We start from the raw sequence: 22,809 nt of genomic DNA, 5'->3' as shown, positions 1-22,809 counted from the left end.
CTTGATTTTTTTAAAATTTCCTAATCTTCCTACTTGGGAAAAAAAATTTTTATGTTACAAAAAACCCGGAGATAAAGTTAAGAGATATGTTCTATGATAATGATGATGATTCCATAGTTGTCAAACTACATACGACACTCACGGCGCTCCTAAGCCCTGAAATACTAGAGGTCCACAATTTTCATGAATTTTACGATAAAATTGATGGTGGTTCTTATGATAGAAATTTATATGTTGTGACCCCACATGTGATTTCCATATTGCCCTTACTCCTAAAATGCTAGGCTTCCATGATTCTTAAAGCCCTCATGATGATGTTGATGAATGTTTTTCATGACAACAATTACGATGGTCGTTCCCCTCCCAGCCGATACCCAAAAGACAAAGTTCCACATGTCTCGGGACGATTGAGATTACAGAGTATGAGTTAGTCACATTCATGATAGTTGGCCTTGTCTTATGTCATTATTTTCTTTAGAAGCGAGACATGGCAAAAGAATGATGATCATGATAGCGGAAATGATTATGCCTTCCAGGTGATATAGAAGCATAATTCCCTTATCACAAATTCAGTTAAAATGTCTTAAATGTCCCACTCCCAAAAAAAGCTAGAATTTACGACTTCCAAGACTCTTAAGATGATATTGACAAAAGACTCCCGTAGTGATGGCAATGATAATGACGAGATATACCGAGCCTTGTTATGGCCGGGTATGAATGACATGTATGTGAATCTGTCGAGCCACTTCGTGGCCGAATACGGATACTGTCGAGCCACTGCGTGGCCGAATACGGATTCTATCGAGCCACTATGTGGCCGAATATGGATAATGTTTAATGTGTATGAGCAGATACGACACTATGATATGTATATGTATGTGCATTCCATGATTCCTGAGAAAAGGTAAACCAAGTATGACGAACATCTTCCAAGGTATACTCGGTCCTTGATTTCATGTTTTATTTATGTTACTATTCATGCCTTACATACTCAGTACATATTTCGTACTGACGTCCTTTTCTATTGGACGCCGTGTTCATGCCCACGCGAGTGACTGCGGAGGTGATCCAAATTCGTACGAGCTATTAGCAGACTTTGAGAGCACTCTATTGTTCCGGAGGTGCCATTGATTTATTATTTTGTGTATATATATATGCTTTGGGAACGGCGGGGTCCTGTCCCATCCATATGTCTAGTACTCTAGTAGAGGCTCGTAAATACGTATGTGTGGGTAGCATGGTCTCATGATTTCCTCGCTAGCTATATATACATTATTTTGATAGCCGAAGGGTTTATGTATATAAAGGTAATTATGTTTCAAAGTGAAAATGGTTTTCCTATTATTAAAAGCGTGCGAATAATGAATGAACGCAGGATGAGTATGATGAGTAGTAGTATGAGTGGTGCTCGGTGGTCAACTCCGGATACCCGTCATGGCCCCTAGTCGGGTCGTGACATTATTTTTTCTTTTCGTCTTCTTTTTTTTCCTTCTTCTTAAGCTACGACTAATATTACTTTATCAAGGCATGTTAAAGGAAAAAAAAAAACTACAAAAAGGGAGCAATACCCTAATATGATAAGTTCGTAGTACAGGCCGTACGCTTTGACGATATCACAAGCGTTTACTAGCTTAGCATGTACTTTTCATTGTGTTGTACATATGCTCTATCCCAAAAAAGTTGGAATTTACTATCAAATCCAAATTTTTTTTTTAAAAGAAAATATTGTCTTCTCCATGCATGCATTTACATATCACAAAAAGTTGTCTCTCGAACGAGTCTGTGGCTAACCCCACATTTTGCGTCATTCTCCTATGTATTTTTCATAGTTAAAGCTGAAGTCTTGAAAGTGAAATAGTATGCAATTTCTAGATGTATCTGTTGCTTAATGGGTGCTTTTCCTTGAGGTTTTTGTTTAAACATTTACTACTCTCTCCGTTCCAAAAAGATTAACACTTTTGGCTTTTCGAGAGTCTTTGACCGTAATTTTTCATGTCTTTTAAATATTTTAAATTTATTAATTATTGTGACTTATAGTACTTTTTACGTAGTTTTCAAATATGTAACTTTTATTTCGAAAACATTAAAAAATTATGTTCTAACACACGGTCGAAATTTCAAAGTTTGACTCTTAAAAAGCGAAAAGTGTCAATTTTTTTGGAATGGAGGGAGTACTTCATACAACATGTAATATCAAAGGATAGAAAAAGGACTTTCTAAAACTCAACTAATTAATACGAATTGAACTAAACGAAAGCCATGAAACCCTAACCATTGATTTTTAATACTACTTTAACATTTAAAAGCCTCTTAATATTGTGGTTGGTTTTGGTTTTACGGACTAAGCACTGTCGATTTTAATGTTGTTCTTTATTTTAAATTCTTAAAAACCTTAAATAAAGGTTTGGTTATTATCTTACACCAAAGAGGTACAACGCAATGTTTTATTGATGACAATATTGCCAGTTGTTCTGATTAGGTTGCACGAAAACGAAGAAATTTCATGATGGGTTGAATTGTTCGTTCAGTAAGCAATCTATAAGAAATTTAATAAGGTATCAACAACATCTATAAGCTAAGGAAAAGAACATGGTTGATAAGTTGACCATGGATTCTTTATTTATATAACTCAACAGCCAAGAAGCAACATTATGGCACGTCAATAAAAAATAAAAAATAAAAGTAGCCCGATGCGCAAAATATTTCGCATTTACACAACTCTGAAGTAGGGCAGCACCTTTTTTTTTTCTTTTTCTTTTTTTTTTAAATTTTAATGAGCCGTTAAAATTTCCTCATACACTAAAAGGAAACATAACACTTATAAGTTGAATATCCAGAAAACAATAACAAAGAGATAAAAGTATCAATTTTGATGCCTAAAGCATCATCATCATCAACATCATAACAAATATTCATAATAAGTCATTTGCTGTTTGTTCCTTCAATATTGATCCTCAGTCAATGCGTATTGCTGGAGGATCTGAGTGCAAGCAGAAAGAGGTTCGTTGGAGAGGAAACCCATGTTGTTAGCATAACGAACGTCAGAGATCATGCCATTGTTGCGGGTGAGGACGACACGGGCACGGTCACTACCAGCGTTGGGGATCCCGCATTTTTTATCGGCGCTCTCGACGAGGACAACGTCGCAGACATCATCACCACAATCACGGTTCACAAGGATGTTGTATTCACCCTGTGAGTTGGTCACACCATCAACTGAGTATGTGATTTTGTTGCTGTCCCTGTGTCTGCACTCAACTCTAACCTTAGATCCAGCAAGGTACTTGGTAGCAGGGGGTTTCAAAGCCACATCGACAAGTGTCACAATATGTTTTACCCTTAACAAGGAAAGGGTTCCCAACAAAAGTGGCAGTTGCCAAAGAAACAGATAGTAAGCAAAGAACAACAAATGCAACCAATCTTGCCATTTCTTGAACACAAAAACTCTTTAACTTTCTCTACTTTTTGCTACTTCTTGTTATTGTTGTTGAAGTGAATAATAAGTAGGGCGGCACCTAATGGGTTATAATGTGGACAGACACAAACATCAACGACTGATTTCACAACACAAGCATTGAATATCTCATATGAGAGGAAAATTACTCATTTACAAATGTGTTTGTATCACATGCTAATGAATGCATGCATGACACTGTTGTTATATGTATTTTTTTTTTTTTAGAGATAATGGTCAAAAATATATCTAAATTATCATTTTTTCATGAGTTTCGTATCTGATAGAACAACCAGCTACTTCTTTTCCTACCTGGATTAGCTATTATCATTTATGTATTAAAACACACTTCAATTATTAGTAACATCCCTTTTCCTACCTGAAAACCCTAAACATTATCAAGTAGGAAAAGGGAACAACTGATAAATGAGTACGTAATTCGCGAAAAGGTGATAATTCGAGTGTGTTCTTGACCATTATTACGTACTTTCATCTCGTTTTGTCACTTAATTGTAATATATTAATGTAATTTAATGAAAATAATAAGTATGAGCAAAAAGGTCCACAACAAGACAAGATGATAGATTCAGCAACAACCTCGCCTAAGTTTAAGACAACTAGAACTTTTTCAACTTGAAGAAATATGCAAGTGGAGTTCAATTCCATTTGACTTAATGCTCATTATTAATTATTAAAATTTAAAATATCAGAATTCAGACAGCAGTACAGTAGAAGTACATATAAACTGCGATAGCCTTCATGAAGTATCAGCCGTACTTATATGACTTTCCTGTCAAAAAAATTTGCCCCGTTTCGTATTTTATTCATAGAATTAATTAATACTCCTAATATTTTTAGTTTAGTTGCATCTCGAAACTAATTACTCTTTCTCTCATTTTATATACGAAAAAGCTAGGTTAAAAATATCTTAGTGTTTATGGTTTGTCTCATATTCGTTCTTTGTTAACTTATCGGCTCATAAATATTACTAACATTATCTAATTTTTCTCAAATATATATCTGAACAGTTAAAAAGATTCGAATATGCCCCTCGCACTAACACTAGAAGCCGCGTGAGGGCAAATTTAGACCTTGTTAATTGTTGAGGGATTTATTAGAACCTTTTTAATTTCTCAGTTGAGCGCATGCATCAAATTATCGTTTTTGCAATTGAATATGTACGATTTATCTTTCTAATAAATTAAAGAATATGATTTAAATCATTTTTTTTACCCAAGTTTTATTGCGCTCAAAAAGCCCCTGCTCAAAGCTTTTCGAAGGGAAAGGATGGAACCTTTTAACATATTGAAATTTCTTTTTGAAAATGAATCCAAGGCTTAATTTTCTGCAACAAATTTTTAGTAACGTGAATTTATTCCTTTTCCAAGTCAGGATCCCTCCCTTTTATATTTTCAAAGGAAATTTGTTTTAAATGTGCAAGTTGAATTGAGTCAATTACTCCAAAATAGTATAATTAACAGAATTTATTCAGAAGACTAATTTTAAAAGATTTTCTAATTGTGACATTAATTACTGTACCACATACTTTTATATTACTCATAATTTTTCGTATTCAGTGAGTATATACTGACATGACATGATTAGTTTTACTTATATTTAATGCCTAGCTCTTTCCCTTCTCTTTCCTTTGCATCAAAATATAAATTTATCATATAATTAATAGCCTTTGAGGATTTAAAAAATATAGAAAGAAAGAAACTTGACAGAGTTTTGTGATTGGAATGGTGATGAAATGATAGGACGATTATCATTAAAAAAATACAACATGCGAATTAATTACATCTTTGAATTGATTTATTGAGAAAATTGACAGACAAAATTTAATTAGATCATTTAATACATAAATGAAATAAGGGAAATCTACATGGTGTAGCTAACATTAGACTTTATTTTTATCTAGTAGCTATACTTTAATTTATTTACACCTCATAGCTAAAAGGTGTATATCAATTACACTCCATAACTAAAACATACAAAATAGGTTAAAATAAAAAAGCAACCCCTGTATCCATATTTTTCTCTCTCCTCCCTCCTTCTCCCTCCCTTCTGCCCTCAATATCGCCGTCGGAGCTCCGGCGAACGAGCTCCGGTCACTGCTCCCTCATCGTCACCACTGCTTCATGCGAAATCCAGACGGAGAAGTAAGCTCCGGTCACTGCTGTTGGTTGTGGTTCGTGTTGTTGTTGTTGTGGTTCGCCGGAGAAGTAAGCTCCGGCGATAGGCATTCTTCTTGTTGTTGTTGTGATTTTGGATTTTTATGGTGAAATGGAGATTTACTTAGAAAAAAGATGAGCAATAGAGAGAAAAAATAGTATAGAGAGAGAGAGATGTAATGGTGGTGGAGTGAAGGAGGGAGAAAGAAGATGGTGTGACGGTGTTGTTGTTGTTGTTGGCTATGGTGGTGGTTGTTGTTCACCGTCTCTCTCTCTTCTCCCTCACGGCGAAGTCAGATCTGGCCGGAAATGGCTTTCTATTTTTGAATACAATCCGGTGTTGATGACGACGACAGTGGAGGCGGTCAATACGGACGGGAACAACCAAATACGGCGAATCGAGGAATTTTATCTCTTGTATTCAGTTTTGAGTGTATTCATTAATTTTATTTCTTGTATACAAATGAATACAGTGAATTTTGAAGTGTATACAAATGAATAAAGTGAAATTTATTTCTTGTATTCAATTTTTGAGTGTATTCGTTAATTTTTTTAGTGCAAATTTTTGTGTTTTTGATGTTTTAGTTGAATACATCTGATTTGAATACAGCAAAATTTGAATTGAATACACTAAAATCTGACTCAACCGAATTTTGAATACAATCCGATTTCTGAATACAATCTGATTTCTGAATACAATTAACTGTAGCAAACTACTGTAGCGCGCACTGTAGATACGAAATGTAAATAGCTAAAATGTAGCTATGCCCAATTTAAAACCCCTAAATGTTAGTCATTTATGTAAAATTCCCATGAAATAATACAGGGACTAGAACTGGAAGTGGGCCTATCGCATGTGATCTGGCCCAAATATCTGACCCAGACTTTCCGGCCAAGCCAATCTTCCTCAAATTACTTCCATTCCAACCACTGTTCAGATAAATTATAATAGTCCAACTCATTAGTGATATTGTCTGCTTTGAGTTAAGGCTTATACGGCTTTAAAATGTGTTATTAAGGTTTAAGGCTTTTTCTTTTTTTATACATAGTATCTCTCTATGTTTGTCGATGTGAAATTTCCATAGGATGTTACATACGCCTTTTGTGTTAAAGATTCCCTCGCTGAGATTTGTCCGATCATCATCTCAAAGATGTGGGATTTTCCTAAGCTCGGTTAATTTCTGAGGTTTGTTGTATTATCACCCAAGAATGTATAAAGAGTAAGTTTGATACCATTTATAACAGCCTAATTCACTAGTGATATTGTTCACTTTGAATCCCATTAATGAAATGAAAATTCTGTCTTGGCAGTTGATTGTTATTGCATGAATTTTTCCTATAGGTACTTATCCTAATGGCGTGCAACAAACTTATTTATCGTTAATATATGGCACTGAAATCAAGTAATATCAACCTTCTTTATGTAGGATGTTTACATAAAATCAACTATTAATTGAGTTTCTCAAAATAAAGTAAAAATACATATATTAATTAATCACACTTAGATATTGAAAGCTTGTTCAAATTAAAAGGCATATATCACATGTTATTATGTGGTGCAAAATATGAAGTGCGAGCAAGTTTTTCTCATTCGAGACTTAGACTTGGTTTGGTGTTACATTAGGTGGAGTAGGCGCTGGAGCCACACGCTTGCCACGCTCTGACCGACAATTCTCGGCGAATTTGACGCTATTTTGGTGCATACCCTTTTGCTTTTCATCCTCAGTGTACTCAGAAGAGAAGTAATGCTCTTCAGTACCCTTTATAGGGTCTTTAGTTGGAGGCAAAAACATACTACCCCATTGTGGGAAATGAACCAAAGATACCGGAAGCGTACACGCTATGATCATAATCCCCATATATGTCAACCCTGTGGCTGTCGAATGCTTTGTGCTTGTAAAAAACAGGAGTTGAGTCAATCCAGAACCAAAATTGCCTCCGGCTCCTGTCATACCTGATATTATACCTAATGATCGACGTGAAATGAAGGGAATAATTGTTGCTCCCTAACGCACACGCAAGTATCCGCGGTCGTACAAGTAATATAGGATTTTTAAGTTCAGATATCGATCCCACAGAGACTTATAATTAACTATTTATCAAATTAAACTAATGCTAATTATCTAAACAAGAAATAAAATCCAAATTATATTTGTAAACTAATTAAAAATAAAAGAAAACAAATAATGAACTTCAAACAAGAAAGAGCAAATTTTTATCGGAGAAGAGATAGATCTAGGGCTATGACCACTAACAATCCAGCTGAGTTTTCAAATCGTTCTACCTATGGGTTACTAGTTGACCGGTTAATTATAACTTTATGATATTCTCTCGAACTACTCACAAGCACTCGTAGATGCTACTATAACGCCTATATCTCTATGGTCATCGTAGGTAACAAGAACGCATTTATTTCTCCGTATTCAACTAAGTAGGGCTAAAGGGTATATCTCTATCCTCGAGCGAAACGATTAAATCGAACAAACTCTATTTATTCTTATTACGTGCGTGAATTCCCTTTCTCAAGTCCAATTCCCGCACCACAGATAGTGTTCAATTAGTGATCAAGTAATCAAACAATTAAGACCAAGAATAAATAAATAACCCAAAGATAGAAAATCAATAGATAAAAACGATAATCAAACGTCAACTTTCATGTTTGTGTCAAAGCCCTAGAACTAAAGAGTTTAGCTCCACATAGACATGGAAGAAAAATAACAAATCATTCGAATAAAAATGTCTAAATAAGTATTACAGAGAAGAGAAGATAAAACCCTGTAACTACGGCCTCCACGGCGGCTCCAAACTCTCTCTAGGTTCAAAGTTCTGAACTAAGGGTTTCAAGTAATCCAAAGTTATGTAAAAATCGTGTAGAATATGTATTTATAGGGTACCAAAAGGCCTGGGCTTTTAAAAACCAAATCCAACTTGGATCGGGAAAAAATCACGGACTGCATAATAAAATTCAGAACTCGTATTCAATGCGGTATGCGCCGCGACGCGTACTGATCGCGTGCGGTTTCCGTTCAGTACTTTGATTTCTTCTTTTGCATGCAAAGCTGAATTCTACCATAATTACACCATGAAAAACCAATGATTAGGCCATCATTCTGTCCCCCACTTTTCTACTCTATTTTTTTCTTTTTTCTTTTTTTCTTCTTTCCACTTCAACGTGTCATATCTCTTATTTTTCCATTGGTTCTATTTTTCTTTTTTCATTCACTTTTTATTCAATTTTGCTCCAAATCTCTTCATCTTCACATCGTTTTATTCCTACACAATTAAATATAATATTAGGCACAAAATAATATAATAGTACTCAAAAGAGGATTAAAAGCATTAAAATGTGAGACAACAATGGGTAAATATATGCATTTTTGACCGAACATCACCACCCCACACTTAAACTCTTGCTCGTCCTCGAGTAAGCATTAAAACCACTCTCAATAACTCAAGCCTAGGAACACCACCACTTTGGTTGATACCAACAATTAGGCCCTATAACAACTCAAACCATCAAATATACACTTCCTGATCATCATGCAAGATATACAAATCAACAAACAAACAACAAACTTCTAACCTCCCAATCTCAAAGATGGACTCTAACTCATCAAATTTAAGCTCGCTCACCTACACTGTCAAAGAAATTTAATAACATCACCTATCTATCATGAAACAAGTGCCCTCACAAGAAAAAATAGTCCGCACACGCAAATTAAGGAATGAATGTAAATTAAGGACTTAGCATCAAAGCACAACTCTCACGCTCACAAAGAAATTCACATGCATGCACAAAGAACCATAAGCTTGCCCATTATGTACATCTCTACTAATTAAGTGTGCTCGTATAGAATCAAATAGGACTTTAATGGGTTGTAATGTTGGCAAGGGGACGGGTAGGAAAACTATAAAATAGTGACTTACACTTCCCTAAGCACTTTGCAATTTTAGAATTCATCACCCATTATTTTCATCTTTTCACTTTGTTTTTTCAGCCCTCTCTTCATCAATTATCTCAGTAGAAATATTCATCATATCAAGAACACTTCAATTTTTTATTTATTTTTTATTTTCAAGCAATTTTTCTCCTTTTTTCACATTCTTTCTAAGAGGGCCATTTCATCACTTTGCAGCTATCATTGGTCACCAGTTTTTCTCAACCATCCTTTTTCTTCACATTTATCAATTATATCACAGTCTAAGCTACAGTGCTCAAGGAAGCAGGGTGTAAAAACTAGGGATTCAACAAAAAGGATCAAGGCAAAATACGGCTAACAAATGAAAGGCCACAGGCTCAAAGGGCTAACTAGTGACACAATTTCTGAAAAGGCTAAAATTCACAAGACATATCAAAGAAAGCCTATTATCATCTTCTAAAAGAGCAACACTTTTATTTCGCTTCAATAGTATGCGAGGCAAGTTCTAGACTAAGATGCAAAACATGGAAAATGTGCAAGAAATCCTCACCACACATGGCACAAGTCTCAATCAAGATGGATCAATTCTATTCTAGGACAGACGGGATCATGACGAACTACACACAAGAATAAGCTATATACAGTAGTCGAACCATGAGTTAGGTGTCGGAAAGCTATCTTTTTTTTTTTTTTTTCATTACTCAAGCACTCACGGAAAGTATTACTCAAGCTCAAAGCCTCAATATGCTAGTATCAAACAAGTCACAAGGTCTTCTTCTCTCTCCTTTACTACTCCTAAAAAAACTAATCCTAAAAATAAAAATTACTGTTCAGAAGGCCCCCCCTCGAGAAAGAACCGAGGCCATAAGAAAACCCAAGGGAGGGATGATGAATGCCACTAACGAGGGACTTAAGAAGTTACTAAAGAAAATCAAAGAAAATAAAAAATCTTTTTCGAATTTTTTCCTTTTTTTTTTTTTTTTTTTTTTCGACACTAAGACTCAAAACTAATAATAAAAAAAAATCCTAAGGCATATTAAATCATCATCCTCAGCCTTACCAGGGACATATTTCCCACCCCACACTTAAAATCATGCAATGCCCTCAGTGCATATAGATGGAAAAATTAAAAACTAGTAAAGCAAGAAATACTCCCTGGGGCCCTCTAGGGCCTAGCTAGCAACATGCTCTCATCATCAAGGGGTGAATGACCCCACACTTAAAACTCTGGCATGCTCCTCAGCTTTCAACTTCGGGTACTCAGACTTCCCCTAATCTGCAAAACAAAAAAACGCAACAAAAACAAAACAAAACGTGACACTATAAAAATAAAAATCTATAATTATTACACATTGGGTTTCCTCCCAATAAGCGCCTTAGTTAACGTCGTGGCACGACGTGAATCAACTTCACCACTTTTCCCTCCACTTCGAGGATATGAATTGCGCCCCTAATTTTGCATCAAATTTTTGCTCTCCCGCTCTGGGCGGCAGTGTGAAAATAAAAGAACCAAGCAATAGCTGTCGCATCTTGCACTTCTTGGCCCTTAAGTGAGGAATGTCATTTTGTCTCTTTGGTGTGGCAAATTTCAGGAAGTAAGGCTCTTGTTCCTCATCTATACATATCTTCACCGGCGTAGAGGGATCGATTTTCATGTCGCCAACCAAACATAATATAGAAAAATGTTTAGAATGAGGTCCAACATGCCCCAACTCTAAAACTGCATTATTTCTGACATCCTCACTTCTCAACATAGGCATCATCAACAAGGATCTGATCGAATGGTTGGAATTCCTCTATTTGCTCCACAAGTTGGCCAGTATCCATAACAATTGGTGGTTGGGCATCAGACACCTCAACTTTTTTATTTATTTGAGCCTGCAGGTCATAGATATCTGAGCCAAATTGGTCTATCTCTTGTCTGAGCTCTGTTCTTTCTTCCATGAAGTATGTCATGTCACTTGTAATTTCATCAAGATAATCCCCATACATCTAATCGGTGAGCTCGAACCAAATAGCCAAGTATCACTCACAACATTCACTTTGTGAAAATCACTGAGAGACTAGAACAACACTTAGGACACTCTTTCCGCGACCACCACACCGGTTACAAAGTTCCAGTCATAGAATTTAGGAAGGTCACACATCACATCCCGTATGCGCCAAATTTTGGAACAATTTTCCCATAAGTGGGGTCCTCCACAAAGTGCACAAAAATCATTAAAACATGAATACCCAACATTCGATAAATTTTCGTTCAAAGATGCCATGTCAAGAAGATACCTGCAATATTAAACAAAAAAAAATAAAAAATTGAATAGACAAAAGAAAAGTCTAATCTAGATAAAAAATTCATTTCTAAATTAAACGGCGCTAAAACTTGTTGCTCCCTAATGCACACGCAAGTATACGCGGTACGTACAAGTAATATAGGATTTTTAAGTCCGAGATATCGATCCCACGAGAGACTTATAATTAACTATTTATCAAATTAAACTAATGCTAATTATCTAAACAAGAAATAAAATCCAAATTATATTTGTAAACTAATTAAAAATAAAAGAAAACAAATAATGAACTTCAAACAAGAAAGAGCAAATTTTTATCGGAGAAGAGATAGATCTAGGGCTATGACCACTAACAATCCAGCTGAGTTTTCAATTCGTTCTACCTATGGGTTACTAGTTGACGGGTTAATGATAACTTTATGATATCTCTCTCGAACTACTCACAAGCTCCGTAGATGCTACTATAACACCTATAATTCTATGGTCGTCAGAGGTAACAAGAACGCATTTATTTCTCCGTATTCAACTAAGTAGGGCTAAAGGGTATATCTCTATCCTCAGTAGCGAAACGATTAAATCGAACAAACTCTATTTATTCTTATTACGTGCGTGAATTCCCTTTCTCAAGTCCAATTCCCGCACCACGAGATAGTGTTCAATTAGTGATCAAGTAATCAAACAATTAAGACCAAGAATAAATAAATAACCCAAAGATAGAAAATCAATAGATAGAAACGATAATCAAATGTCAACTTTCATGTTTGTGTCAAAGCCCTAGAACTAAAGAGTTTAGCTCCACATAGACATGGAAGAAAAATAACAAATCATCCAAATAAAAATGTCTAAATAAGTATTACAGAGAAGAGAAGATAAAACCCTGTAACTACGGCCTCCACGACGGCTCCAAATTCTCTCTAGGTTCAAAGTTCTGAACTAAAAGTTTCAAGTAATCCAAAGTTGTGTAAAAATCGTGTAGAATATGTATTTATAAGGTACCAAAAGGCCTGGGTATTTAAAAACAATTCCAACTTGGATAGGGAAAAAATCACGGACTGCATAATAAAATTCAGAGAACTGTATTCTGTGCGGCACTGCCGCGACGCGTACTGATCGCGTGCGGTTTCCGTTCAGTACTTTGATTTCTTCTTTTGCATGCAAAGCTGAATTCTACCATAATTACACCATGAAAAACCAATGATTAGGCCATCATTCGTCCCCCACTTTTCTACTCTATTTTTTTCTTTTTTCTTTTTTCTTCTTTCCACTTCAACGTGTCATATCTCTTATTTTTCCATTGGTTCTATTTTTCTTTTTTCTTTCACTTTTTATTCAATTTTGCTCCAAATCTCTTCATCTTTACATCGTTTTATTCCTACACAATTAAATATAATATTAGGCACAAAATAATATAATAGTACTCAAAAGACGATTAAAAGCATTAAAATGTGAGACAACAATAAGTAAATATATGCATTTTTGACCGAACATTAATAATACCATATGTTGCCCCACATGCAGCTTGCGCGCCTAACGAGAATATGATCATCCAAGTAATAGCAAGGGGAAGTGTGTTGGCTCTTCCTAGCAATAAACAGAAAACTCCACCAAGGGTTTGTAATATCCATAGGTTCCATAATCTGCCTCTCATTCCGAAATGTTTAGCTGCAAAATCGGATGACCATCCTCCGAAGGGTCGCGCTAATAGGTTAGCCATGCCAAATGTTGCAGCAATAATTCCAGCCGTGTGAACCTTCAAATCAAATCTATAAAAGAAATTCAGAATACATTCAGACTTTTCTGTAACAACATCCTTATATAACAACACTTTAATATCAAAATAAATTAAGTTTTTTTCGAAACCAATTTTCATGTTAAATGGAGGATTCAATTTCTTTGATATTAATGTTGGTAACGAAAAGCTTAGGGAAGAAAATTAATCAAACCTGTCAAAGAAGTACTCAGCAATGACATTATCTGTAGTCAATTCAACTCCCATAGAGTACCCATAGAGCAGGACAAAGACCCATGTCCTGTAATTTGTTGCAGCATACCATAATATCTACGAAAAGACAGATGAAATATAGATATATAGTTAGCTAATTGGAACAAATTAAAATTCTCTCGGTTTTAGAGCAGAGAGAAATGGAAACATCATGAAAATAAAACAAACTATATAGGTATCTAAAAAAAGGGCTTAATATATTGACAACTTAATCCCTTTAACTCGTCAAGAATTTCATTTAGATACTTGAACTGTAGTTTATTCTAATTGAGCACCTGGACATATGAAATTATTCTATTCGACACTTTCGTTTAAAATTTTGGAGATATTTTGCGCCTGTTCTCAAGCATTAATTAGCTAGTTAAGTTAACCAGATACATTATGTCACCCTTTTAAATTATACATATCAGCCGCAATTGGAATAAACATGAGGTCTTACGGTCATTTGAGGCTAATGCATGTAATTATAGTTGACATATTTAACTTATCTACTTAATGGACGTCTGAGAACAAGTACAAAAACTTTTCAAAATTTGAGCCATAAATGTTTAATAGGAACATTTTATCATGTACATTTTATCATGTGTTCTGTTACTCAGCCAGAAGGCCATAGTTGGAGTGTCAATGTATTAAGCCTTAAAAAATAGATTGGCATTGACTATAGTAAGAAATATAAAGTTAAGTAAATTGCTACATATAAATATAAATGTACAGAGATTTATAAACTATACAAATGGAGGACTCACCTTGGAGAATTTATCCCTAGAAACATCACCTTTCTTCTGTAAGGAAGCAAGATTACCATCAGGCAAATCTTGGCCAAGAGTTAAGACCAAAATTCCCATAATAACATGAAGCCATCCAGGAATAAAAAACGCAATTCTCCAAGCAAGAACGGAGTGGCCCCCGCTCTACGAATTATATCGTAGAGCAAAGGCATAATAAGTTGGGTGGTCCCGCCACCCATATTCCCCCAACCAGCAGCCGTCCCATTAACAAGCCCGATAATCTGGCTATTAAACATCGTACTCATCCAATACTGACATGACACAAACGTTGCGAGTGAAAACCCTATCATGAACCTCACAGCAATGTATCCACCAGCTGAGGACACGAAAGACATGCAAAAAACAGTTGGGGCTGATAACATTATGAGAAATGCACATCCATATCTAGGACCCAACATGTCACAAATCACGCCCATCGCGAGCCTAGATAGGATACTTCCGGAAACAGAAGCAACCCCAGCATTACCAACATCCATTTTGGTTAAATTAAGGTTGTCGCGGATAATGGGGACTAAAGGTGCAGCAGTCAAAGGCGGATCTAGAATTTGAAGGTGGCGGGTGCCACTATTTTCTTCAATGTACATCTTGTTAGAAACGTATATTTGGGTCGGGTCCATCTCTTTTTAATTTATTCGGGTCAAATTAATAGGCTTTTTTTTATTTGCAAATATGAAAATTACATCTCAAAAATCAAGAAACGAACATAATTAGCATCTTAAACAAGAAATCACACTCATTAACACCCATTAACAACAGAAGTAAAATCAACATTTTCACCAGGGACTTGCATCTCTTATGTATATTAAAAAAATGAATTTGCTCAAGTAAAATAACATCTTCAATAAGAGAATTACACCAATCAAAATAAGAAAGATAATAGAAAAACTCTTCAATAGGTAAATACACTCCATAAGTAAATGTAGAATTAGATAAACTACAAGTTCTAAAAAATAAATTATAAATTTCATGTTTTTTCTAAGCAGTGATTACGAAATTTCCATAACAATTTAAGTAGTAAAAGTGATTTAAATTGAAATTATACGTACTCTAATTCATTTCTCATTTTATTATTAAGTACTCCAATTCATTTCTCATGTTATTTATTGCTTATTAAGAGTGTCCCAAGTCAAATCTAGACAAGTAAACATGGACGGAGGGAGTAATAAACAAAAGAAATTATAAAAAATAAAAAAAATTGAATTTTGATCTCAATCCAAAATTCCCATTGAGAGCCAAGTTTTTCTATTTAAATACTCACATATTTGAGATTAAGAGAAATGCTTAATTTAAGGGATTTTGAAGTTTCTATTTGTGTGTTCTCGCTAGAGATCACAGATAAAATAATAAAAAAGAGGAAAGACAATATAAATAATAAAAAGATAAATAGAAAATTGGGAGGGCCGAAAAGGGAATTACTGGTACAAAGGAAGTAAAAAGCGCAAAGAAAAATAGGAGTCGAAAAATGTTCAAGATAGATTCAAACTTGTGTCTGCCAACATCAGCGCAAACACACCAAAAATGACCAACAATGCCAAAATCGCATCAAAATATACTAGAATGCACCACACTGACTTTAACAAAACACGCATTAGGAAAAAAAAAAATTAACTTCCACGTAATCACTTCAAAGATAATGGAGCGATGAAAGCTTCGGCTAGAATAAATAAATGCAACGTTCAAGAACTCAACGTAAAAAAATTAGAAGCAATAAACTTACTAGTGAAGTTCTCCGCATTTGTACTTGATGTTTTTTTTCCACACGATCTACTATCATGCCCAATTTGATGCCATAATTTGCAAGTGCGAGTGAATTGATCTCTTTTTTTTTGGTTGTTCGTCTACTTCTCTTCTCCTTTTAGTTGGTTTTCGACCTCTCGCCTTCTCCATTTCCTTATTAGGGTGCACAACGGGGTGATCTACAGCTGCCATTTGCTCTCGTCATGACTTTGGATTGATCTTTAGAATAAGTCTTCACATAGAATTCTTTTGTGAGTAGAGGATGAGCAAATTTGGTAGGATCCTCTCTAATATGAGTCATGCATCATAGAGCATGTCAAGACGACACTCCACTTATTTGCCATTCTCTTTGCATTGACATGACATTTTCTTCAAATCCACCACATAATTTTTCAGGTTGTGCACTTCAAAAAAGTGTTCATTAGCCCACGAAGCAAAATCAACTTCCTTCCTTCCTCTTGATTTCAAGTAACTCTTTCTCTCACTTTTGGTGGAGTCAGAGTGTCCAAAGCAAAAGCTTTTCCGTACCTCTGTTGAACTCTAGTCATAGTTTTTCTTCTAATCCACTCCAATAAAATAAGAATTGGTTTCTCTCTAGCTTTTACCACAAAAGCATTGAAAGACTCGGTCATTTATTTGTAACATGATCAGTTTTTACGTATTTGTCAAACTTATGCCTTGCCCAACTCCCAAGTGATTCTTTGCAGTCATACAACAACCAGTTATAATCAGGTTCACTTATTTCTTCTCAATCATAATTTCCAATAGGCATGGCCATTATAAGCTTTAGTTGCTGCCCAAAAGAGTTGTTTTGGTTTTGGACCAGGATGTTTAACCTTAAAGTTGTTATACAAGTGTCTTGCACAAAACCTATGGTTAGCCATTGGAAAAACATTTTTCATATCATTCTTGAGCCCTTTTTGCCTATCACTCATAAATGCAATGCCTCCAATATCTCCTATAGAAGTAGACAAGCAATCAAGAAAATACTCCCATGTTGGCCCATCCTCCTTAGTGATCATCACTGCTAGGGGAAAATGTTACATCCCGTATTTTCGTACGTTAAGTTGCATCATAGGTTAGTCACATAAGCTCAAAGGACAGGATTATGTTTGAAGTTATAAGTGTTTATGTTATGTTCAACAAGTGATAAGCAAGTGCCGCGAAGGTTGGAGGTTAAACGAATGGAAAAAAATAAAATAAGTTTTTTGAGTTTGGGGATGTTGAATAAGTTATATATTTGTATGGAGTTTTGGACATATCCAAGTATGCAAATAAAGAGATCGGTGTATAACAGTTTTAGGTCTCCAAATAATTTCCGCGGATGAACAGTACCACTACAGTAAGACGGTGAACAGTAACTGCTACAGTGCCGACCTTGGAGCAACTATATAAAGGGGTTTAACCCCTCATTTTCAGCCAAGAAACCAGCCTAAAAATATTTCCCAACAATTCTAGAGAGTTCTCCAACCTTCCCTCCATTAAATTTCAACGCGAGTTAAGTAAAAATCTCCGGATTCGGGTTCCGCCGGCGTATAGTTACGATTATAATATTGTGTTGCGGTGAATTTGTGGCTTGGGAGTAAGGCAAGTCTTGGAGATATCGCGGTATTAGCGGAAGTAAGGTATGAATCTTTTTCTTTTGGTATCATTTAAGGCTTATTTACGGAAATAAATTTATGGAATAATTATGTAGCGAATTCGTTTGTGGAGGAGTTGGAGAAAATATCATGTGGAGTATTTGATGGAATATTTTGGTAGTAATGAGGTTGTTGTTGTTTCTGTTGTTGTTATTGGTTGTTGATTGTTGGTATTGAGAGTTCGGGCTAGGCATATAAATAGGGGAGATCTTTGTCAATTTCGGTGAGACCTTAAAAAGGAATTTATTTAGAGACTTAAGATAAGAGTGTGACAATGAGCCTAATGATAATACGAATGGTTGCCTATGTAGATTATGAGATGACGAACGATCCTAAATAAATCGCGCGACAGGAAGCAAGTTGGAAAGTCGGAGAGTAAGCTCCAAAGGTATGTATGGCTAAACCCTTTCTTTCTAAAGGCATGATTCCTTTCTTATGAATCCAATAGGTGTTTTCCAAATGTCCCATGATCCCTTTATGTGAATTCATAAATGTTTTCCAAGAATATTCTTATCCTTAAAAGCTAGAAATTCATGATTCATAGAGTTCATGATTCAAAGGCATGACTTCTTTCTTGATAATCCATAAATATTTTCCAAAATGTCCCTATTTTCCGAGTCAAAGATTTATGATTCCATAAGATTTTATGACAACAACAACGGACATGTTTTTACAATATGAATGACGATGTTAAAGATGAGAATGTTTCTATGATAATTATGATGGTGATGATTTTAATTCTAGAAATTCCAAAGCTTATGATGTTAATACTATTATGAGATTATTGAGATTATTTCATGATTTCTCGGTTTTATTCATTGTTGTTGATCTCACCTTATAATAATTGTTCCTTCAAGGTGAGATATAGCGATGATGATTGCTCCATAATATAAATCGGAGGTTACCGACCTTACATCACTCCGATAGAGTCGTAGCTTTTTTATTTGGCTCTCATGCATGTTTTATATATATATATATATATATATGTATGTATTTTACTACACCGAGCCGCGCTATAGTCGGCCGGGTACGCACCTATTGTGCAACCACCGATCGATTGGTATTACACACCGAGTCCGAAAGTAGGGCACGTTACACAGTCCGAAAGGAACGGGTACGTTACCGAGTCCCGAAAGGGCCGGATCGTTACACACCGAGTCCGAAAGAGTAGGGTACGTTACACGAAGGTCGAAGAGCCGGATGACGTTACGAGAGTCTGAAAAGGCACGTTACACACCGAGTCCCGAAAAGGCCGGGTACGTTACCTGTACGAGTCTGAAAAGGCCGGGTGCGTTATGATAATGATATTATATATATGTATGTAAGAAAAAGTTTTTTTTTTTTTAAAAAAAAAAGCTGAGCATGCATGACATCCGCCTTATGAGGCATCCAGATGTACAAGTTATCTCTCTTATTCCATGTTACCTTCCATATCTATATTATGTTGTTATTCACGCCTTCATACTCGATGACATTATAAATCGCGCGTCCCTTCTTGGACGCCATTGCGTTTCATGCTACGCGAGTACGGATAGTGAGGATATTAGTAGAAGACGTTCGACTAGATTGGCGAGCTCGTTTCCTTAGGAGTGTTGCGAGTCAATATCTATGTTATGGTATCTTGATTTATGTTAGAGACTTTACGGACGAGTCACGTATATAACATGTCGATCTTGTAAGCGGCTCTGTGGTGATGTATCATTATGCATTATGTTACAAATTTCATATGATTACAGATTTTACTTGATTTGAGAAAAAAAGCATGTTTTTGAAAAGATTTCATTATGCACTCATTTCATGATTTAAGAGTCGGTAAGATTATGAGTATAACGTGAACGGCGGGTTCGCTCGTACTAGTAAGGGTCGGGTGCCCATCATTCCCTATCAAAAGTTGGGGTGTGACAGAAAAATACTTGAGTTTGCATCAACTGAAACGGCAACAAGCAGTTGGCCCTTAAATGGACCCTTCAATAAACAAGCATCGACACCAATAAAGTGCAAACCATTAATAAAGCCGTAATTAAGGCGTCAAAGCTAATCTAAAAATTCTCTAGGATTGGGTTGCATCTAGGATTTGAGAGATCTAAATTAATGCACTTCAACTTTATAACTTTTTTTGCATTAGTGTCTTTCGGGATAGCTATATATTGTGGTATTTTGGCATAACTTTTTGCATGATCTCTAGCAACTAATTCTTTAACAATTTTGACACCCCTGATCAATTTTTGAGTGTTAACATCAAGGCCATGCTTCTCTTTTAATGAAACATAAAGTTTATCGATAGACATGTCATAGTCGGCTCTAAAATCTGACTCAAATAGTTTAGCAATCCAACTCGAACTTGCTCCACAACCTTTCATGCTTTTAAATACATGTGTGCGATCCACTTAATTGTTTGATCTTAAATGTTATTCCGTCACCATAAAGGGAAGCATGAACGCTCCATCCACATCCATTATCTTTACAAACAGCAACGAACCTTGTCTTATCATTTTTAAGCTTCTTAATAGGAAATCCTTCTTGTCGGACAAATTCTTGCATAACTTCTCTAAAATGCTTCACATCATTAAATATTTGCTCCTTCTTAAGCACAACGATCTCCTTCTTCAATTTCTCACCGTAGGTATATTTGAAAATCTCTCCTTGCATTTTGTCACTCACTTTTGTCATTGGATTCTCAATTGAATTATCATCGTCGCTCACCCCCTCAAAGTGAACCTCCACATTCTCAATATTTGTCTGAGTGAACCTCCACATTCTCAACCACATGGTCTTCTTCATCGTCAGTCCACGGGAAACTTTCGCCCTCAATTTCATCATTTTTTTCATCCATTATGCTTAAATGCACATAGATTTCTCTGTCTTCCAAGTCCTTATACACATCAAATAATCTTTTTAAATAAGTATCATCAACCAATCTCATTGTGATGCCGGTTTACGGATGAATAGCTTCTAAAGAAATTTTTTCTGCCAACCAAGTAGAGGAAGCTCCTAGTATAACATTATGAGCATCGCCCAACAGATTTGATATTCCATACTCGTAACATTAAAAATATGATAACATTCTCCAAGACAATGCACTGATAAGCTGAATAACATCCCTGAGAATGGCAACAATAGAAAATACTTCAAATATATTTATATCTTTTCGGAAAATGAAAAAAGAATGTATGAGACTAATAAAAGCTTCGCTCATGTATACTAATAGAAGCTTCTCTTTGGGAATTCATTATAACTTCAAAAAACTTGTAATGCTTGACAAATCTTTAGAAAATTGACCAAATTTTCTTTACAACAAAAGAGTTCACCAAAAGAGAGAAAAAACTTTAGTGTAATGAGATGCTTATATCTCGGGTTTATCTCGAGGTTTAATGGGACTTAAGATTGAGCATCATCTTTGTATCGGTTGCACAAAGACTCTATCTACTCCCTAGTATGATAAACCAATTATATTCCATACAATCAAGTAAATCTGGATATAATTTACAATAAATGTTATAACAATCTAGACAAATAAGATGCCAATGCACCTGAAACACAAAATTGCCGAACAACAACATGCCATTACTACTACGTTGCTCTATAATTTGTTAATTTGTTTCTTGAGTTTTTCATGTTTACGCAATCAATTTCTTGATTAGGTAATCATATTTCATCTCTAACTTTCAAACTTTTCCAATAAATAAGTAGAACGAAGTACATCACGTGTCCATGAGAAGTAACATATAATTGTAGTGAAAGTAAAAATTATGTAGAGTTTTTCTTACTGTGACTTAGTTCTCCAGACAGTGAAATTGAAGTTCAGCGTTATTTGGGTGCCTAGATTCATGAATAATTGTTTACCAAGGTTGAACGGGTTCTCTGGAAATATGAAGAATTGTTTAGGCTATGGAGAACGGCAAAGACGGTTAGAATTAATTAACGGATAAAGCGTGGAAAAAATTATATATTATTAAATAGGGTACTCACTAATTAATTATATAAGTGAAATTTCATTTTAGCCTTTGATGATCGGTCAACTAATTTAAAGTTGCCGGTCAATGTCCGAAGTTGAATAAGAGGAGGAAAATGTCAATTGTTCAAAGTTGGGGAGGTACTTGATTTCTAAAGCATAATTGAGGGACTAAAATTATTTTTACCCCTAAAAATACACATATGAAAAATTATGCCGCGCTCAAAGCACAATTGAATAATTTATTTGCAAAAATCAATTGTTTTTATTACGTAAAACCCAATATCTCATAAATTAAATACACATGGTACGACAATAGAATAAACGAACTATCTTTCACTCATTTTGCTAATTACGTAGCTTCAAAGATGCTTCCTTGTCCCTGTGCCACAAAACAGTAGAGTGAAAAGAAAAAAAATAACTCAGAAGGGAATAAATTTTGGCTATAAAATTAATTAGTTAAGACTTCACATATAATAGAAATACTTATAGCATGTAAATAATCAGCTTCAGTTTCTGCATCAGATCAAGTACATACACGAAAATATACTCATCAAAAAATATTGGCTAAGCATTAATGAAAAAGATAATTTGTTTGTTCGTTTCCATTCCTTTCATTATCATTTGTGTCGATTAATAGTCTGTTTGGTCAAACTTTTCCAAGCTTAAAAGTCTTTTTTGCTTTTGAAAAAACACACAACACCAACAACTACATATTAAGTATAATTCCACAAAGTCCAGGAAAGAATAGCATGTCTGTGACCTTTTCCCTACCTTGAGAGGTGGAGAGACTATTTCTGATAAATCCTCAGCTCAAGAATTCTTAAAAAACACTTTCGAAAAAAAAATTTGAG

At 35.1% G+C, this 22,809-nt stretch overlaps 1 protein-coding gene and 1 pseudogene across 1 annotated transcript; both read right to left on the bottom strand.

Annotated features, from left to right (window-relative positions):
- Window positions 1-2,795: 2,795 nt before the first annotated feature.
- Window positions 2,796-3,496, bottom strand: LOC132062882 (pollen-specific protein C13-like; annotated as a pseudogene).
- A 3,541-nt stretch (window positions 3,497-7,037) lies between these two features.
- LOC132065300 (high affinity nitrate transporter 2.4-like) lies at window positions 7,038-15,155 on the bottom strand. Its single transcript, XM_059458620.1, has 4 exons — window positions 14,585-15,155; window positions 13,780-13,895; window positions 13,323-13,599; window positions 7,038-7,634 (listed from the first exon to the last, which is right to left on the bottom strand). The coding sequence occupies exons 1-4, from the start codon at window positions 14,681-14,683 to the stop codon at window positions 7,227-7,229; spliced, it is 900 nt and encodes a 299-aa protein (XP_059314603.1). The 5' UTR covers window positions 14,684-15,155; the 3' UTR covers window positions 7,038-7,226.
- Window positions 15,156-22,809: the final 7,654 nt, after the last annotated feature.

This window comes from Lycium ferocissimum, chromosome 7, assembly GCF_029784015.1.
Source record: "Lycium ferocissimum isolate CSIRO_LF1 chromosome 7, AGI_CSIRO_Lferr_CH_V1, whole genome shotgun sequence".
NCBI classification, from domain to species: Eukaryota; Viridiplantae; Streptophyta; class Magnoliopsida; order Solanales; family Solanaceae; genus Lycium; species Lycium ferocissimum.
This window is presented reverse-complemented; position numbering and strand designations above follow the sequence as displayed.